The sequence below is a fragment of the Rhodamnia argentea genome, chromosome 7 (genome assembly GCF_020921035.1).
Source record: "Rhodamnia argentea isolate NSW1041297 chromosome 7, ASM2092103v1, whole genome shotgun sequence".
Taxonomy (NCBI): Eukaryota; Viridiplantae; Streptophyta; class Magnoliopsida; order Myrtales; family Myrtaceae; genus Rhodamnia; species Rhodamnia argentea.
Window position 1 is genome coordinate 19,893,198 of NC_063156.1, and position 20,876 is coordinate 19,914,073.

Here is a 20,876-nt window from a genome sequence, read left to right on the forward strand (position 1 = left end):
GTGGAGTGCTCATACAGAAGCGTGCCGACAGAGACGATGAGATCGAGAAGAAAACCCAAGAAATTGATTTGTCAACCGAGGAGCCAATGTGCAAATCTATTAATTAGAAAAATGACGATCCTCTATGTTGTAGCTGGAAAACGATCCTGCTCGCATGTTTTATATAACAAAACGACAATTCTGAGGAAAGAGTCAAGAAACTTATGATGAACCAAATGAGACAGAAAGCACGAATGTTCATAATGATGGACTTGGCTAGCCACTAAGCGCACACCACATAACCTCGTTCGATCCCATGAGATGAGAGTAACTCCATCCGATAAGTGTGGCAAAGGAAGAACGACTCCCAAATAACAGTCTCCTTCATGTACTCATGTAAAAACCGATTTAAGGGAGAAATAGACAGCACTTCGCCACAAACTATGTCAATTCAGAATCAAAATGTCCCCCCTTTCAAAACTAAACCGACTTAATCCAGCAAGAACCAACAATATATCCAGCAATATAACCTCAAGAACAAGTTAATATAATGCCAAAATAATAAGGAGACAACAAATCATGATTCACATGGAAAACCCAAAACGGAAAAAATCACGAACGGCTTAAAAATTCTACTAATCACCAAGAATAGTATGACATACAAAGAATTTCTCTCTAATCACACACAAGAAATTCAATATCAACACTAAAAAAGCGTTTCATCACCATAAAGGTGAAACAATACAAAAGGAAATAAGAAAAATCCTAACAGTGACGAGAGAAATCAGAAAAAAAAATCTCAATACATGAAACCGATCAACTCGTAAGCCTCGATCTCACAAACAACATACTAAAATTTGAGCCAATTTAGTTAACATTTGACCTTTGAATCGGGATCGCAAAGTCGCGCTCCTTTTCTTCACCTCCCTCGCGCACGCTCTCGGTGTTCTCTCGCTTCTGTGGGCATTCTCACACTCACGAGCGGGCCCCCGCTTCTTTCTTCCTTCTGGCCTTTTTGTCTTTTTCTTGCTTTTTTGACTTTTTGACTTTTTTCTTTTGTTTTTCTCTTTGTTTTATTTGCTAGCTGGGCCCCCACAAGAGGCGGACTCAGCCAACGATAACCACTCGAGGAAACATTAAACGAGCTTATTCAAACTTAAGACATATCCATTAGCGATGCGACAAAATTTAATTGGCTGTCGAAATAAGTGGAATCATTTGTCTAATCATTAGCTTATCTAATCAAACACACCACGTGGTAAACAATTCATAGTGAAATTTCCTCCTCGAGCATTACCCTCTCTGTAATTATAGTCTATACAAAGGCACTACGATTTTGTGAATTCTGGCCTGGGGAAAAGAATATACTGGAACAAAGCATTTTCAGTGGGTTTTATTCTAGAGTGACAATATATTTCATTTTTATTCACGCGAGCAGCTTTAAGATCGACGTGTATCGACATGATTAGACACGTCCGATTACGTAGCACGGGCACTAACATATAGGACCAGTTGTGCAAAAGGAGGACATCCATGCTGTGGGGGCTTCTTCACACCCAACCCTAGAAAGATTAGAACGCATCTAGTATTTAAGTGAGCAATAACGCAATTGGCCAGAACAAGAAAAAAAAAACGCATTAATATGTTTTTTGGTTGCTGTTGAAGCAAACACATGCCTAAACAGTAATACTTGGGCCAAGATGTCATTGTGAAAGCATGCCCATTGAATTGGTTCATGGGCTACTGACCGGAAAAAGAAAAATTGGTTCAGGGGCTGCAATGTTTTCAAAGCATCTTTATCTTTTTGCCGTGAGACTGTCATCACTTATCCATTGCTGGAGCTCACGGAATCTTCTATCGGTCTATCTCCACAGCAGGGATAGAAGGTCTGGGCAGATTCACGTTTCCTAATTTGTTTATGTAGGATGCTCTCTTCATTTCGCATGCAGATTGACCAACTAAACCCCGCACGATCTCACACAATTGGCTTATGTGCACTTACTAAACGCGTTTCAATGCCAATGAAAAAAGTCCTATCGTTTTCGATGCATTACCTTCCCCGTATTACGTGTATCAATCATTAAACTAAATCATTTTCATCTTCTTATATCAGTTAACAAGTACTCCACATCATTCGTTAGCAAAGTCCTTGACAATTCATTCGGCGTGAATAAATATCTAAATCATCTTTGAGAGACGAAGATCCCCATATTAAGAATCAGGAAAAAAAAACGAAAAGAGAGAACTTAAGAGTACACCGAATAAAGAACACGATATAGTTCCCGCCGTCGAGCGTTTCGAATCGAGTGTATCCAATTTTACAATATCTCTTTTCCTGGAACTGTGATCCTGAGTCCTGGGCCCCTGCTCACTCCTACCATTCCGTGGAACTTGAAAACAAACCATTGAGTCACAAAAAGGAGAGAACGGTGGTGCACAGCAAATCTCGCTTCCCATGCTCACAATCTCAATACCCAACATTTTGTCTCTCAGCATATCTCTGCAAGCCCAAGCTCCTGACCTTGAGCTGGAGCTGGGCGACGGCAGCCAAAACTTTGACCATCTGAGCAGGGGTCAATATTAACGCCACCTTCTCGGCGGTGGTAGCCCTCAGCATGTCTGCATTCGCCACCACCTTCTCCAAGGCCCTCCTCAACCCACCAATCACCGAGTCATCGCCGCCGCCTGCCGTCTCGCCATCCCGAGCTGTGCTTCCGTAACTTTTGATCGCATTGACCAGAGAAGGAGCGCCCAGGCTCTCCTGGATCTTTGCCAGCTCGTCATTGAGCGCTTTCTCTTCCATTCTCGTCTCCACAACCAGCCTATCCATTCTCTGACTCTGGTCCTCGGTCATGTCATTGACGGAAGACGAGATGAGGCGGAACAAGAGGTTCGGCTTAAAGCCTGCGATCCACAAGAAGGCGCGCTCGAGATCGGTGAACCAGGGGGGAGAGAACATGAGGAACACGTCCCACTTTGCAACCCTCGACTTCTCCTCGTAATATTGCTGATAATGGTAGAGGACCCGGTTGATCAGCTCGCGATGATCGTCTTGGCGAGCTTCATGGGAGCTGTGTTGGGCCGAGAGTAGCTCGTCCAGGTAGCGTTTTTGACGGACCAACCAAGCTTCAAAAAAGGACTCGAAGGAAAAGGCATTGAGGTTTCCGTTGTTGGGGTCCATAAACTTAAACTTAGAGAGAGAGAGAGAGAGAGAGAGAGAGATCTTTTCTTCCTTCTGGTCTTGCCTAGCTAGAGAGGGCCAAAGAAATGGAGTTGATCTCAAGGGGAAGGGGCAATGGGATGATTTATAGAAGCGAGGTGGAGAAGAGGCTGAAGTGATCTTTCTTTTTGTTAGCGGGAAAGGAAGAGCTGACACAGAAACCTTGCAAAGTAAGGTTCGTAGTGTTAGAGCCTGCTCTCACTCTCATCTGTCTGGTCACAGAGGACCGAAAAACGGATAACTTAGACGATGACTACACAACGGCGAATTTGTGAGCAAACTCTGAGAAAGCGAGCAGTGCGAGGCGACCGGTGGTGGTCAGTGGCATAGTATTTGAGGTATTCGACAAGTGGAAAGAGAGAGTAAATGGTGGAGAGAGAATTGAAGACACAGAGAGAGAGAGAGAGAGAGAGAGAGAGAGAGAGAGGCTTCGGTGCAATTTGTCTTTCTCAAACTGTCGGCGTCCGATATCTTTGTGATATGGAGCACAATTCATTATTGTGATTTTGAGCACGTTCGGCAGAGGAATCCATACGGGGAGGGGTGGCTGTGGTTGAACCGAAAGGGACGAGCCAAGGCAAAGGCTAGGTCGGATGCTCGTCAAGTCCTTGGGGGAAGCAACACGTGGCTGACATGCATCACGGACAGATTGATACGAGGGCGTGTGTCCCTATCCTGATGTGACGCCAAACTGATTGTCGAACCGGTGTGTTGCTTTGTTTTGCAACAGCAAAACTGACATTTCGATAAGCGGCCGACAAAAGTTTGGGAGATTCTTAGGAGGCAAAGTGCTCTATGCTTACGACCAAAAAAAAAAAAAAGTGCTCTATGCTTTTTCCCAAAATTCTTGATGGCTTTCCGAGGAACAACTGATGAAACAGTCCAAGTTGTTCCCGACGGAGACGTGCGTGTTGAAACAGATACATACTTGAAACTCGGTAGAATTTAGGCAGGGATCTCACAAGGCAACCTACGATTCAACAGATCAAGCAAACACGCTTGATTTCTAAGGCTGCCTTGTCGACCGTTGCCGCAGCCGTGCAAGATAAAATAATCATTCCAAGACTTCAATCGATGGGATGGTGTGATTGTCAATTGATATTGAGATGTAAGTACGATAATAATGACTCCAGCAAATCCTAAGTTATGGCACTGTACAATTCTTTTAATCCGTGTAAGTCAGCGTGGAACTTACAATAGGCCGCACAAGCGAGGTCTAGAACAGAATTGTCTCCCGTTTGCGCTGATCATCGCCATTACTCCAGCAGCCACTCCTGCGCAGAGAACCGAAGTCACGAACCGCTGTGTGTTCCTTCCAGCTGTGCCAAAAAATTAAAAAAAAATAAGAAAATGATAGAGAAAAAAGTGATAATAAAGTTCTCCATGAGCTTCTCTTGACATGAACCCGAAGACAAAAACCACAAGTACCTTGGTTCAGTGTCAAGGTTGTCACTGTCAAACCGCCGACGAGCAAAGCTGAAGCTATGGGCAGATACTACATGATTCAATAGACCCAGCAAAGACTCATTAGATCGTGATTTCAGGAGTCATTAGTTCATTATATTTGCTAGTAATCAGGTTAGTGATTGACGGCTAAGGGGTTTGACCTGTTGAGAATGGAATTAATGGGCATTGCTTTTATGGCTGTTTTTCTTTTTCACATTTTTCATATGAACCTACAAATCCTGTGGCAACCAGCCATTCTTCTTCATCCATACAAAAAAACCAGCATTTAGTCCGCAAACGGTGGAAAAAATATAGGCCGAAAATTAAGTTGCACTTCCTTAGAAATATCAATTTCTGTAAGCATCGTTCAATCAACGCTCTTTTGACTATGAGAGGCACTTCTACTCCATATTTCAGTGGTTATGTTGCTAAGGCCAAACAATGCATCAAGAGGAACAAATATGATCGATTACCGATAATGAGTCGAATCCACTAAGCTGGAAAGGAGAAAGACCGCTCCTGTTTACTGTATAGTGCCCACTTACAAGATCTATTGCATCCTGTGAAGAAGAAAATGGACTTCCTCAAGCAAAACGCCAAAAATTCGAAACCCAAATTAATTTGAGAAGAGGAATCCGTATTAACCATATAAAGAACAGAGGGAAGGAAAAGAAGGCGTGCCTGCCGGATGCCATCATGGAAATTGTTCAAGTAGTATCTCGACAGAGCACTCATCCCATCCCTGATTGTTCCAGCTAGAGTCTGTCTTCCGTATCTGCAGAGGAGCACTGTAGAATCAGACTGCACAGAGAACAACTTTAGAACTACAAAGTTTGTCATCAACTACCTAACCAAATCCCCTTTTAGCGCATGAGTCCCAGCATACTCAAGACTTATGTCATCACCTTGCTCTGCCCACACTGACAAAGGCGATGGATCAGGACATATCCAACAATCAACCACATCAACAACTTGTAAGCTCATTGCACTAAGAAAAAAGCTAAGTCCTACATGTTCTAAATATCCTGTAGTCTTCGTCGAACATGGAAATGCACTCGCTTGAAGTAAGCACTCCAATCTGCCGCAGCTGGTAATTCAGAGACTTCTGGGCCAAAAAACTCTGGAGGAAAGAGAATATGCAAGAGACTTAGCACAACAGCATTGTCACTTAGATAAGCTACTGAGCAGTTATCTCACATACAAAAGTATTCACGTGGAAGAGATGCAGATGCCCCTATTATATTGTACTATAAACTGTCAACTTTTTTTGTTGACCTCAAAATGGATTGACACAGAAGCATAGTCATTAATTTATACAGACACTGTACATACTATGATGTAGTGCACATTGCCAGACAAAAGAACTAACCTGCGTTACGTTAGTTCGATCAAGGCAATCAATACAGTTGGATCTGACAATTCCTTTCTGCTCCTCTAGTACATTTCCTTCCGCATCAATGAGGAAGTATCTGCTCAGCTGGAACAATGATAATTAAAACCAGTAGTATCTATAGCCAGCAAGCATACCTGTGCTCCGCCAAATTAATCAAGAAGACTCTAGGTATGAAGATTTGCTTTTACCCTTGCTTTTCAAAGTCCTCAGAGATTGATTCATACAGAAGTTTTAGGTTCTCAAAGTTGGAGTTGCCACAGACATGATGAAAATCAAAAGATACGTATCTGCAATTGCACAGGAGGAAAAGCTTAATTGCCTAAGTACGTAAAAGTTCCATCTTGCACCTCATCTTTCCCATGCAAAGTACCAGAAAAAAGCATAATAGAATCCCAAAAATGCTTTAGTCATTTTGAGAAGTGCTTGGAAGAAGAAAAGAATGTGGTGTTAACTATCAAAAGATGTTCCATAGTTGGCATAATGGATGCATGTGTTGCTCCACCAGTGGCTTAAATCATGAATTCAATCATCTTAGCCTTAAATAGAAAGCTTATCTGCATAATAACAGTTTCTGCAGTCATCAGAACTCTACGAGTTGACCTAAGCAAAGCACTTTAAGTTCTTCAGTGATGATTCTATATGAAGCTTCACCATGAGCTTAATGTACCAAAACAAACTTATCGTGAAAGGTTACATACAATAGATCATTCAATGCTGCTAGAAGGTTCTTTCGAGTTTCGATCTCCAAACCATGAGGAACAAATTTAAGCAGCACTTCAGGTATAGTAGGAGATACACTTCCATCCTTGCAACAAACCATCCATGAAAAATGAAACTAAAAGAATACATATCACGATGTGATAAGCTCCTCATTCAGAATAAGCAGGTATCCAACACTTCTTCTGAGAACTCATGATATTCTTTTTCCATTTTCTTCAAAGAATAATCATGGTGCTCTTTATTCCATAACTTAGTGGAATGTGACTCTCAAAATAAAGACTCTGTTAAATAATGCCGTAACGGCACTTGTCAAGCAACTAATTGAGGAAACTTTATAGTTTCTCATGTACTAAATGTGCTCTCTGTTATACACAGTCAGTGCCTTGAAAATAGAATATTGCCAATAAAGTGTACTAAAAAGTGCTGCACAGAGGCACTTGTTAACGATACCCTTAAAAGAGGTACATCGAGATTAAAGAAAAAAAAGGTAAGGCAAGGTATGGGCATGAGTTTTCATAATCAGCCAGAATAACTCAAATATTTCACTGACACAGCCCATTTTAGATGGGAAATAAGGCATGGAAAGCACAGGTTAACATGTAGAGGAATTATCTATCAGGCACAAAAACGTTCTGATAAAGCAGAATACATATGACTTAGCAGCTTGGCAGAACCATAGGAATGACCTGAGAGTACAAAGAGATAAATAGAATGTCACCTCACGTTTGGCAGCTTCTGCATTTCAGCAGCATAAGCTGCACTCAGTTGACCTTCACCGCCATGCTGCATCAACGAGATAAACAGGTTTAGATTACGACTATATTTCAAAGTGGTGGATAGCAGCCTTGCATGAAGATCAAAGCCTAGTGAAAATGGGTTGTGACCACAAATCCACTTATCGCAAAGTTTGTCAAAACTAGCACTTGGCTCAGTGGAGTGAAATTGGCTATGGCATTTAACGAAAATTTGACTACACCTCCTAAACCAAATAGCCAATTAGGGGTAAAGCCTCATTCCTTCTATGACATTATTCATGAAACTAATCTATGCTTTGTGCTCCAAACAGAATTAAAGAGAAAAACTACTCACCTTATCAGTCAAGTCAACTGCAATCGTCTCTCCATATCTTTGTAAAAGATCGTTAAAATGGCGCTCCACAACTTTTGACTGTGTGTTTACAAAGATGTAAATAAGTGTGTTTTATACTTGCAAGTGCAGAAGATAACAGTACAGCATCATGGTCCTTTGTTCTTGTAGATATTACTCTCCTTTTTTAGACGAAAACTTAATTCGTTTAGACGTACCGTTTGCTCGTGATCTATGAGTCTAAGCTGTGGTTTGTAGCTCAAATCCACAATCTGCTCCCAAATAAGTGGAATTGATCCTCGAACCTGTGAATGGAAACAAAATGGACATTAACTAACAACTGGATATGAAAGCTGAAACATTAAGATGCTTTTCTCACTTCAACATCACAACAGCTACTCTAGACATCCATTTTAATGGATCCATAGGCAATCCAATTATGAATTTCTGGAACCTCTTTGGCAAATACCAAAGCCTACAAGTGCCATGCTGCTTATATCCAAACAAGCAACAAACACAACCTTAAACCTGTTGACACAGTATTCCTAAGGAGTGAAGCATTCTTTTTGCCTCCTCTAGCATCTTTATTATGTTCAGTTAAACAGAGGAGCTTGGTGATGTCCATGCTGAAGTTTTACTTCGAGAGGATTCTATTCAGGGGTTATGAAGTTGAGAGGATGTTCTATAGATGCATGATCTTCATAAGGTCTATTCTGCAAGAAACCTACAGAAAGAAATTCGCCATCATCTTTTAAATACTAGGAAGCTTTTGACAGATGTCTTCTAGTGGCATCACAAAGTGTAACGGAGACGGACATAACTGCAAATGGAAAATGTTGTCATTGATGGCCAAGCATAACTGATAAATTCCAGTTTCATGCAAGATCAAGGTATTAGACTTTTAACCAAAAAAAAAAAAAGGTATTAGACTCTTCTTTTCCATTTAGAATCCAGAAAATCTAGAAGAATTACCTGCAATAAGGAAGACCTGAAACCCTCAACATCTAAAATTTGCTCAGTTTCAATAAAATTAGCAACATCTCCTTCTAGATTAGCACCTCTTCTCCACATTCTTGTTCCTGAAACGCCATAACTCAGTCCCTGGTCATGCATCCCACCAGACATAAATAGCCAACAACAAAACCACACCAGGCTTACCTAAACGCCTGGTACACCTTCTCGAAATTAACAATATCGTGGCAGGTGAACTTTTGAGCGTTAACTGTGCAACTTGAAAGCTTAAATCTAGTCAAATGAAAACATCATGTATTTCAAAAATATAATAAAATGACTGAATTTCTCGTTCCCATTCCCAGCAATCACCACTGTTTCTAGCTTCCAGATGAAGAAGTTTAAATCTCATTACACATCATATGAACAGGCAGTAGAACCGACTATAATGTATAGCCAAGATGCATGTGAGAACACAAACCCTCATCTCAAAGCGCATAAATATGTGGGGGAGAAAGAAGCAACACACTATAAAGGATATTTCCTTGAAGAAGAGGAAGAATGAACCTATCAAGCTGCACATGGAAAATTTAACTCTATCAGACTGATAAGTATAATTATAGAAATGCATTCATAGACAATTTGGAATTACAATTTCCTCACTTCTTAAGGCATGGGAAAAGAGCCTTAAATGGCACAATAAACACTCAATGTCCAGCTTACCTTGTGCTCAATAAGTTCCTCCAAAAGATTCTTGTTCCATACAAATCTGGGGTCAGCCTGATAAGCATCTTGAAATTAGAATCTCACACAAACCTAGACAATCTCCTAATTTTATGAATGAGTAAATCAAATTCCATGAGAACTGAAAAGGCTGGTCAACACATATGCACAGCTCGACCTAAGGGGAATTTAATACTAGGAAAGAGCTCATCACAGTAGATTCATGATAAAATTGGAGTTTGAGAACACCATGATCCAGCTGGTTTGCATGTTTCTTGAACCATGGATCGTATAGTGCTTGTGCCAAAAAAATCAAGCTTTCTGAAATTGAAAGCGGAAGTTTTGTTTTGTTTCTGAAGTTGACAATCTATATAAAATGAAGTATCGAGAGTTACTTCTTCTCCTCTCTACAACTTTGTTTAAAGTACTTGAAAGCAAATGGATTTACAGACTCGACATCAATACAAAAGACTGGTGACAGCAAAATAAAGAATGAAAAGTAGCTTGGCCCTGATAGACTGAAATATATAATGCAAGTTGAAGTAACCATGCAAGTTAAAGCATATCATGCAAAAAAAAAAAACAACAATCTCGCAGCATGATTTAACATGTTTTGACAGCAAGTTATTCAACATGAAACCAATACGCAAACTAACCTGTTTCCAAATTGGTTTCTTCATCCAACCATCTGCTAACTTAAATCTTCTTTGTAAGCTAACAAAATAGCAATAGGTTAGGCAGTGTGAATGAATCCAAAAATGCACTGTATTTCACTCCACAAAACCAATGATCTGAGTGCAAAGGATTGTTGGGATTTGTAGAACTTACTTCAATGTGATATCCGTTTCATATGAATAGTACAACCCCGGTGTTGATTCTACTAATTTCAGCAATGACATGAAATAAGCCTCGTCTTTTTTCTGCATGCAAATAGATTATGATTACAATACGGGAAAATCAACTTTTAATTTGCCAGGGTCCTAAGGTCGAAGACTTCACTTCTTGAAAAGTTGAAACCTTCAAACCCTCATTGCAGTGAAGAAATCTCATTGACATCACCCTATAAACTGGGAAACCATGAAAACTTCCAACTTCCTTTCGTGAAGTGACGACAAGCATGTATGTCCCTGCAAAAAGACTATAAGTTGCTGAAAAGAGATTCAGACAAACAACTAGTGACGGAGCAGTTATAATTTAGAACGATCACTTTTAATCCACTGTGCTAGAATTAAATTATCGCCCAAAAAAAAAAAAAAAAGAACCTCTAACACACAGATGCTTAATCAACAACTGTGCCATCAGAAACGACCTCATACAAAAAGCCTAAGAGAGACGAAACTTTAACATGATGAGAAAACTCGATGCTTATCCTTTAAACTAAGTGGAGACTGAAGGCTGATCAATTGATCTGCTTGGAAGTATTCAAATGCACACATGTAAAGAAGACAAAAACAGAAAGACGTTGTTGAGTCAAAAGCAAGAGCACCTGCAAGCAATCTGATTGTCCCCACCACACCGAAGATTGTCGAAGTCTTCAAAGGACCAGAAGAGCAATCATCTCCTGTTTCACAGATATAATCAGTAACTAAATCTATCGTAGACATAAAAGCATTCCTAATGGGATATCAGTCATTACATTGAGCTCTAGGCAAATGTCCAAAGGCATACAACAACAACAACGACAACAACAAACCAATGCTGAGTAAGAATCACGTCCTTCACATCGAAATTTCCGGCAATCTCATCTCGTACTTTCATTCTAGCCATTACAGCGAAGGCAAAACTCAAAACCATCAACCACCAGAAGATCCGAAAGGAAAAACCTCCAAAAAACTCACCATCGCCGAGCAACTCGATGCTTCCGTCGCGGCGATCGATGAAGAAGCCGTCGTCAGGAGACCCCTTCGACTTGATCACGAACTTGTCGCGGAACTCCTGCAACTCGACCTGCTCGTACAGCTTGAACCCACCCGGAGACGATTCACCTTCCATTGCGCAGCAAATACCGACCCCGCCCCAATCGAGAGGGCTGTGAAACTTCAGGACGTTGCAAAAAGAAACGGAGGGAGAAGTATTGCGCTGGAGATGGATTTGGTGTCAGCCTGTCTCGTGGGAGAAGAGGAGGAGAGGACGTGCCCAGGAACGATGGAGAATGGTCATGGTCATAACAACTCGTCACGCCTTCGGCAGATGACGAAAAATAAGTTTTCGTGTTTGTTTAGGATAAGGCCCATAATGTTAAAAGTCCAGACGTGAACAATTCAAAAAGGCATCTCCAGACGATGTCGTGTTGATCGTGTGCCCCTTTCCATTTTTATCAAAACAATAACATTTCATTCATTTTTGCCACAAAAAAAAAAAATCAACAGAGAAATAAGTAGTTCAACTGCAAACCGGACAAATTATTACAACTTCAAAGCAAAATAAGCTCCAAATAATAAGATAAATCTTCAAAACGAGAATATGAATCGCACGCACAAAGAAAAAATTTGTGACTTCTTCAAACCAAAGTCGACGGTACGTCATCGAATCTGTCTTTAGCAATGAGCACAAATTGAAATCTTCATTGGATAGAGGCATTTTCATTCCAAAAGTACATTCCCTCCTAATTAAACTCCCAACACAAAATTATCCGATGTGGGACTTCTCTAACACAATTCACACGTGCATCCTAACGGTTTCTTTTTCTGTTATACTAATCGAAAGAACTACCTTTGTTTCTATCCTTTCTCTTGTCAATTTCACAATATAAATACTCCATCATACTCAACAAAATATCATCTTATGTTGCATGTTGTTATCACTTTGCATAGAAAAGGTTGTTACTTTTAATATGTGATCTCATGTTTTTTCTATAAAAAAAAAACTACATAGATTTTTATAAATTGGCTATAAGGCTCATCAACCCGTAAATTACTTGCCTATTTTTTTATCGAATAATATGAGCGAAACTTCATTCAAATTTAATTTAAAAATTCGAATTCACTCAATTTATCTAGCCAATCTTGACCTTGAGGTGCTTTTCCGAAATAAATTTGTGGATTTTTAAAATCAAACATTGTTCATTTATTTTGAGCCTTTCACATTTTAACCTGAATTAAAGGATAGGGGTTGCAAATCTCGTCACACATTCTTCACTTTCAAGATAACATCAAATCTATGCATATTTTAAAGTTTTGATCTGCTTGCTATGAGGTTCAATCTACAATCTCTTTTTTTTTTTTTTTCCTTTTTGTGCTTATATGTTTTGTTAATATTTAGATATGATCCAAACATAGACATATTTATCATTTGATTGGGTTTCCGACATATTATCCTTTTCAATGTCTTGATCAATTTTTCTTTTCATTGATTGATCAAGATCGGCTAGATAATTAAATTGAATTATAGTCTTCAACTTTGAAATATAAACTCAAAATAAATAATTATGTGCTTATAAGCCATCATACATAAAAAAAAAATTATAATATTTCATGTTGGTTTTGTGGTTAATATTGTGAAACCATAAATTAAATTTAACAACTTTCACTAGACAAAGTGATGGTATAATGCATGACAAGGTGATATAGAGTGCAATTAAGCATTTGCATGGTGAAACTAACAATAAAGATGATAGAAATAAAAGTAATATTTTAGTTAGCTTGATTAAACAAAAAATTGACGAGAGAAAGGAAGGTACTTCAGTCATGTAACTGAAAAAATAGTATCTTAGCCAAAATTAGAGTGAAAGTGCCGCCGCCCAAACTTTAATCTTGCTCTTTTTCTTTCCTTTGTTCATGGTCATTGTTTTAAGACTTGAATGGACAATTGGATATAACTTCTGAAATGAGTTTGTAGCTTAACCTAAATACACCTTTGGAAATTGCTGTTGCCATTTTGGTGAAGCTGATCTCTTCGAGCTTGGTGCAAGAACAAAAAAAAGTAATCAAGGTAGGAAATTAGAAACTCATAAATAATTAATTAGCCTATAAAGTTGTCGTTAGATATTAATGCATGCATAAGAAAGTTAAAGGATAGTTTGGTCAGATAACATCAGAAGAGTATGGAGATAGCCCCGCCTTTTGAGATTGGATGTAGGCTCAGAAGATACTTTGCCAACACCCAAAGTTATAGGAGAATAAGATTCACGCAAGCAAACCCTTTTGATGTACTTCTTATCAAGTTGCTTCAATGTGCTCATCTTAGAGTTAGCAAACTAAGACCCTCTTCACCAAAGTCGGGTCGGCAAGGACTACTATCGTAGAATGGTTCAAAGTCGCGGCCACCAAAGAATAGAGGGAAGAAAGATCGTCGATCTTTATCTACTAGGCCAACCACCGAGGTCATTAAATTCGATGTGATTTACCAAAATGCCAATACCCGAGGAACCACGCGAAGTGTTATGTCCCAAAAGCAAGGTGTGCGTTAGCTAATCCTCTGATCAATTTTCAGGTGTGCAAACCAGATGAAGAATGGAGCCAACGGAAAAGGCCAAAAACAAGATAGTCTCAGGAATTTAGCTAGGCCTTCCTCCCTTGCTTGACAGAGCTACACGTAAAGCGCTGCACTCCTATACAAACTGGGCTTACAAGGTCATGACGCTTGCAAATATTAATCGAGTATATAATGAACTCTCATCAAGCAAACATTACTACAAGATAAAACAGTATCCTGTGTGACCCTTCCAACAGTGCAAAAAATAGCATGCATTCTAGTCTCTTAGAATCCTCTCACACTCATAGGAATAGTAGCAATATGCAGGGAGAAAACTTACCAAGATCAAGCTGAAGTAGGCAAGAAGAGGAAAATTGACCAAGCCTAGACAACTTGCTGAGAGATGATTTCTATTCGATCTGCTTCAATAATTGCTTACATTTGGGCAACTCAGCAAAACAATTGACCCAAGTTGACCCATAGCGAGCTCTCTGAGCATTCACTTGCTATATCTCATGGACTGCCAACCCCATCCACCACAACTGATCCAAAATGAAAGTAGTAGCGCAAAATCCTATGCTTTACTTTTTGAACAAGCTAGAGAGCTCACCCTTCTCGAACATAGAGGACAAGATGTCGCAGCCCCCTACCAATTCGCCATCCACAAAGACCTGGGGAAATGTGGGCCAATTAGTATATTTCTTTAACGTCTCCCTCAAGCCACAGTTATACTCTTCATCGAGCACATCAACACTCTCGTAATCCACCCCTTCACTTTCTAGGATGCCGATAACCCTCTGAGAGAACCCACACATTGGAGCACTTCTTGATCCTTTAATAAAAGCCACCACCTTGTTCTCCTTGACCAACTGATCAATCAGTTCCTCCAGAGGGACGGTTAACTGCATGTGGCGGCCAGGTGTGAGGCGAAGGTCAGGCTTCTTCTTGGGTGGCTGCCGGATCCACGTGGTATTTCCTGATTCATTTCCAGGTGGAACCTTCCCTGTGGCTGTCATGTGTTCCTCCATCCATGATTTCCACGCTTGAGTGAGAGCCGCTCTATCAGGTTCATCAACAACACCAACCTGAAAAGGTATATCAAAAGATTCAGAACTGACTATTGCCATCCAATCAAAAGAAAGAAACTCACAATTATATCCAAATATGGAGCCAAACAAAAAGCTTCAACGTTTACCAAGTCTAGTTGACTAGACAAAGTACTCTTTTTGCCAAGCTCAAAAAATTTTTATGCTTCTTATTCTCTGATTCTGCTCTACTGAGCTAGAATTATAGCGTTATGCCCCAACTGGCCCAGCCATCCCATAAGTTGTATTGAAGATCATCTAACAAACTCAGGGATAGGTGAACCCGTTGTGCCGGAAAAGTTCATGTCCTGCCTCTCATCTCTCTGCGTAGAGCTCAGTGAATTTGGATTTAATCTTTTCCTTTATGAATTGTAAGACAATTAATTATTGCCTGTCTCCATGCTAATAACCACATAAAATTTGGGAAATGTAAAGAAACAGAAGGAAGCCCCAACAAGAACACTAAGAATCACAGGAGATACAGTGTTCTACACCATGTGACATTTCACCACATGTCTAGGAGTAGGCACGGGCTTCTCTTTATTCAATTTATCAGAGTTAAGTTAGGACTATTTTCTTCTCGTATCATGCTTTTGTATGTGATGCATATTCTCTGCTCCACACCCAGGATATACCAACTCGGACTTGTTGCATTGTCCATTAACCATTTCCTTCCGATGCACAATCACCGAGATCAATGTGATGTGCTCTACAATCGATGTACCACCTTTTCCCTCCCAATATGTTCTAGAATCGAGATTAATTGTATCTCAAAGACCAAAATGCAAACGAAGTTTTAAACGACTAATGACTAACTGATTATATCATCCTCTTGGACTATGCCAAAACCATCTGATGCAACATAAACACCTAAAATTCTTCAACCCTGTAACTCCATGTCTTCGTCTCAGGCCTGCTAGAATCAGTTCAAGTTGGTGTACTAACTCAAGCACCGTTTAACTGCAGAAAGTGCAGTCAAAAGCAATTCATTTGATCCGAAGTTCTTAAGGATTTCACTGGCTTTGCCAATTGGATAGAAGTCCCAACCACCGGCCCGCAATTCATTATTCACTGTCAAAACCATACCTTAACGGAGCAGCACAGCTCGGGGACGGATCTCCGGTGACCGGCGATGCTGGCCGCGATGTTCCGCGAGATTCCAACGAACTGAAGCCCGCCTTCGCCGTCGTGGACGGCGTAAACACCGGAGGCAGAGGGAAATCTCCGCACGAGCTCACCGGAATCAGCAGGCACCGACACGGGCACGGTCTCGGAGAGGTTCTTCAGCGCGGCGGAGACGCGGGGGGAGCGAGGACGGGCGGAGCGGCGAGGCGTCGCAGAGAGCAAGGGGAGAGCGAGGGCAGGCTTAAGGCGGGAGGCGAAGGAGAGGGTAGGAGTAATTCTTGTCGGAGGAGGGTGCGACGAGCTTGAAGTGAGTGAACGGAGAGGCGAGGAAGAGAGGCCGACTGTTCGAGTGGCCATTGATGGAGAAGAGCGTATGCAGGAAGAAACTGCAGACCAAGACTCCAATAGAAGAGGAATGAAAAAGAGAAAAAAGCTAATCCAGCAGAAGAAAAGGCCGAGTTTCTCAGATTGGAAATTATTGGACCCAGCCCCACTTGGGATTGGGCCAAGGACATTATTGGTGTCATCTAAAGATTTTAGATGAGTCTATTATAAGATTATCATGAATTATATTGATGATGTGAAAAAATAATAAAATCTCAAAAGTACTAAACCATCCTTTTGGTAACTTAATTTTATTTTCGAGTTTTCGATAATTAATATTTTTTTTTCTACTTTCGATCAAAAATATGTAAATACAACTCGAATCGAGGTGTTTTTTTTTTTAAGCCACCCAAACAGATATAGAAATTTCACTCCTAAAATGAAACGAACGACCTTGATGATGCGCCCAAAGGTCTTGTTTATAGTTGGGTGCAAAATCTGTTAGGGTGGACCAATCAAGCTAGTTCTCGTTTACCTGGCGGATTCGAAAGGGACCAATCTGATTCACGGTCTCGAAAATTGAAACCCGACCTTAATCGATTTGATTCCCCGATTCTATTCCTAGAAATGGCTAGTTCCAAGTTGCATAGAACCGGGAATTGAACAGGTTTTAAACATGTTTACCTCTAACCCTAAATAAGTTCTTTTTGCTCCTTTTTTAAAGCAATTTTTTTTTATGAAATTGAATATGTTTGACAGATAATCCTCCAGCAAAAAGAATTATATTATTGTTTGAAAAAAAAAAAAAAACAGCCCGACTGTTTCCGTGTCTAAAATCAGTGCTTCCGACTGCTTTAATACAACAGTTATTTATGGAGAAAAAAATACAACATATTTTTTATAGATCACCACATAAGACCTTACAAACACTAAGAAAATACCATATAAATTGCAGCATAAGAACTATAACGACGAAAGAGCTAAAACAGTAAAAGGAAAAGATAAAAAGGTAAATACTTGTGCAAAGGCGAAGCAAAATAGATACAAACAAAAAATGTCTTTAAAACAAAACATAGAAAGAAAAATGGTAAATGCTTTGACTTTGACTGTGGCCGTTCGACTATTGTAATTTTCTCAGAATGTTTAGTCAAAACGCCTTTTTATCTCACTTTCATTCCGTCGTATAACACTTTCATACAATAATGAAAACTTAGGGCTATCAATGAAATTAAATAAAAAAACTTTAACCTATACTTTGACTTTGACTGTGGCCTACATTAATTTTTGCTTCGGTACCTTTAATCTTTAGTCACCATCCTTTCTCCACCTACTAATGCCCGTTCTCCTCTTATCTCTACAGATAGATTACTTTGTGTAATACATTAAGCAATTATTACCTCGAAATCGGAAATTACTATGCACACACAAAGGGCGTGTGAATACAGACGATGGGTCCTAACAAATTATTGCGCGTTGAAATCTTTCGACGGGGCTTTCTTGGTTATGGGTTCCGGGCCCAAAATGACTATAGCCCAAAAGGGGTTGCTAACGCGAAAATCTTTTATCGAACTTAATCCATTCGTTTTCCGAAAAGGAGTTACGGATCGATTTTGGACAGAAAGTATCAAATGCAATAGATTAGCACAAAAGGCGCGTTACTGATTCTCAACAACTTCAACAACCCAATATGTGCAATAGTAGAAGTATATAGCAAATTTCGACACGATTTTGGAATTAAATCGACAGGATCGGGCAATGATGTAGGACACAATGCTGGAATTCAATCAACAGACTTGGACGGGGGATTATAGGACACAATACCGGAATTGAATCGACAGTCTTGGACAAGATGGATGAAGGGTGGGGTGCAACACCGGAATTGAATCAACGGTGCTGAACCTAGTGAGTAGACGTCGGAATTTAATCGACGACACTTAACTCTGGATATGAAACTCACCGGAATTGAATCGACGACGGGAATCTAAAAAAAAAAACTATAGCTAGGCTAGGCTAAAGGCTAAGAGCTAGTTGAAAAGATATGTGTTTTTGTGTTTGTTGTGTGTGTTGTGTGTTATTGTGCTACTGCGGGGTATTTATAGGCAGACTCTTTATTAACCGTCAAGCGATTTCTTCCTTTAGCCTCACGCTTCATCCTTTTCCATAAGCCACCTGGATGACGGTTTCTCGGTGTTCGCGCCTTTTCTTTTTACCTCGTGGGGATTACCACCAATCTTTAGCAACCGCTTCGATCGTGGCCCTCCTTCGCGCGCTTTTCTTATCTCGGAAGGAAGTGGCGCCAGAATTTACCCCGACACGTGGCACCCTTTTTGATCGGCACGTACCTTGATTCAATGTTCCTTCCTATAGCTGATTATCGCCCCTTCACGTGCTTGTCACGAGCTTGCTCGAATTGTTTTAGGTGTCAACACATGCCCCCTTTAAAATATGTAAATCGACGATTTACCTCTTTTAAAATATTTTCGTCTGATTTGATGGTCTCCAATTGTAAAAATGATGATTACGCTTTTCCCTTGATCCCTTTTCCCGAAACGCAATCCCTTCGACTTCGTACCGTGTATCGGCCCTTTTCGTCCTGCTTTTAAGGATCTTGAAAAAGCTTTCACTCGTTGTCTTTTCGTGTCCAAGGTTCTCTCTAAACCCTTTTCGAGCATTCCAAACCTTCATGGCGACCGAAACCCCTAAGTTCCTTTCTTACCAGTTCATCGCCCGCTTCGATGATATCATCAATAGTAATGATGCTGACCATTGTTTCTTTAAGTTATTGAACATTCGACAAGAATATGCCGGTCTCATTCTTGGACCCGGCCTTCACGATCATCACCATGTTCCAGCGTCTCTTCAATCTTGCTTCCTAATGCGGGCGGATGAACAACTTCCTATTCAAGCCTCTCCACTAAATGATATTTGGTCCATGTCGGCTCAGCGATTTAGGAGTTTTCCACTATTTGATGACAAGGCTTATGCTTGGTTTCACAGGCTTCAAGATGATACCCCAACAGTCGCCTTTTGGGAAACAACACAGATAAGGACAATGATTGAGGTTAGCATGCTATTCCACGATTTGAATAGGGGCTTACCGGGGTTTGTTATAAGTTTCTGGTCTTCCTCTATCAATTGCTTTTTCTTCCCATGGTGTTCCATGTCCGTAACCCTTCTAGATACTTTTGCCATCGTTGGTCTCTCTTCTTATGGGACTTCTGTCAAAAACCTGGGGAAAACCAAGGGCTGTCCCATCGCCGATGATACTCTTGCCTATGGGAAGTTTATCAATACTCATTGTAGAACATCGGGGGCTGTTACCCATGAGGAGCGGACGACTTTCCTTCTCTTTTGGCTGTCGAAATATCTATTCTTTAGCCCGACCCTTAAAGTGTCTAAGGATTACTTTGACCTTGCCTCACTTCTAGTGAAAGGGACTCTTGTCGCTCTTGGTCCTCTTGCCTTGGCGTCTTTGTATGGAAGTATTTCCTATGCCGCTCGATTAATGTCAAATTATGAGGAAGACAGCGTGCTGTCAAGTCCGCTCTGGATTCTTCAAGCCTGGGTTGCATTCTATCTTCCTTTCTTGTTCGAGAGCATTCCTTCCTTTGATCCCAATAGGGTCCCTTTAAAGCTTGGTATACGATCGCTCCAAGCTGCCCCATCAAAGGCCCCTGGTGATATTCAACCTTTCCGCTTCTTCCTTTGATAGCTTCTATCTTATGAGGCTGATCGAATAGATTTCTTCCATTATCGCTCGGGTGAATTTGACTCCTGCTTTAGTTCTCGAACCTTGAAACGGTTCAATCATCGTGACTTTTGGACCTTTGTCCTATTCCCTCGAGATCTCCCAATCCGACTTTGTCTTAAAGGGAGATTCTATCCCGGTTTTGAACCATATTCTCCTCATTACCGTGCTAGGCGGTTCGGCCTTCGACAGGGTGTGTCTATGCCCATACCTTATCTTATGGATTTCCCATCTATGGACAAGAAGGTTTATAATATCAAGGTCGATGGACCGTTCGCCTGCTATTCCGAGATCACGAAGGTGATGTATCGGCGATTTTCGGTGGACATCTCATCAACACTACGTTCTAATCCTAGCGTGACTTCCGAGTTTACGACCTGGTGGACGTCCTTCGCCTTCGAGAGCCCTTTTGAAGATGCTATCTCGTTCATACTCAAGGATAGCCGGATACTGCTCTTCGATCACGCCTCATAGAAAATCGGGAAGAAGGGTGCAACCAAAACCCTTTCAATTGGTGGTCGCAAACGTTCAACGATTGTTTCTAGTAAGTCTCTTTCTTCCTAATTCTCTCGGTATTACTAGCCTTGAGTGACTTTACTTTATCTTCGCTGTTAAGCGACGACTCAGATGACGAAGCCGATGAGGAAACGCTTACTTCTCTTA

General features: G+C 40.6%; 3 protein-coding genes across 7 annotated transcripts; all 3 read right to left on the reverse strand.

Annotated features, from left to right (window-relative positions):
• Positions 1–2,255: 2,255 nt before the first annotated feature.
• Positions 2,256–3,562, reverse strand: LOC115745840 (protein ZW2-like). Its single transcript, XM_030681449.2, has one exon. It carries the CDS (start codon positions 3,158–3,160, stop codon positions 2,447–2,449), a length of 714 nt encoding a protein of 237 aa, XP_030537309.1. The 5' UTR covers positions 3,161–3,562; the 3' UTR covers positions 2,256–2,446.
• Positions 3,563–4,245: 683 nt separating this feature from the next.
• On the reverse strand, positions 4,246–11,704 carry LOC115745838 (phosphoinositide phosphatase SAC8). 4 transcript variants are annotated; one of them, XM_030681446.2, is made up of 20 exons: positions 11,357–11,704; positions 11,005–11,079; positions 10,518–10,645; positions 10,347–10,438; positions 10,175–10,232; positions 9,519–9,575; positions 9,337–9,370; positions 9,003–9,083; positions 8,817–8,923; positions 8,063–8,149; positions 7,848–7,925; positions 7,477–7,541; positions 6,227–6,325; positions 6,015–6,114; positions 5,657–5,765; positions 5,493–5,565; positions 5,327–5,420; positions 5,119–5,205; positions 4,628–4,694; positions 4,246–4,518 (listed from the first exon to the last, which is right to left on the reverse strand). In XM_030681446.2, exons 1-20 carry the CDS (start codon positions 11,508–11,510, stop codon positions 4,391–4,393), a joined length of 1,773 nt encoding a protein of 590 aa, XP_030537306.1. In that variant the 5' UTR covers positions 11,511–11,704; the 3' UTR covers positions 4,246–4,390. The 4 variants fall into 4 exon arrangements, with proteins under 4 accessions (XP_030537306.1, XP_048138003.1, XP_048138005.1 ...); XM_048282046.1 differs by having other exon boundaries at positions 5,291–5,420; XM_048282048.1 differs by lacking the exons at positions 11,005–11,079; positions 11,357–11,704 and having other exon boundaries at positions 5,291–5,420; positions 10,513–10,651.
• Positions 11,705–14,098: 2,394 nt separating this feature from the next.
• On the reverse strand, positions 14,099–16,561 carry LOC115745839 (bifunctional monothiol glutaredoxin-S16, chloroplastic). 2 transcript variants are annotated; one of them, XR_007199167.1, is made up of 3 exons: positions 16,103–16,561; positions 14,413–15,016; positions 14,099–14,372 (listed from the first exon to the last, which is right to left on the reverse strand). XR_007199167.1 is itself a non-coding variant. In XM_030681448.2 (2 exons), exons 1-2 carry the CDS (start codon positions 16,496–16,498, stop codon positions 14,513–14,515), a joined length of 900 nt encoding a protein of 299 aa, XP_030537308.1. In that variant the 5' UTR covers positions 16,499–16,561; the 3' UTR covers positions 14,325–14,512. The 2 variants fall into 2 exon arrangements, 1 of the variants encoding a protein (XP_030537308.1); XM_030681448.2 differs by having other exon boundaries at positions 14,325–15,016.
• Between the last annotated feature and the right edge of the window lie 4,315 nt (positions 16,562–20,876).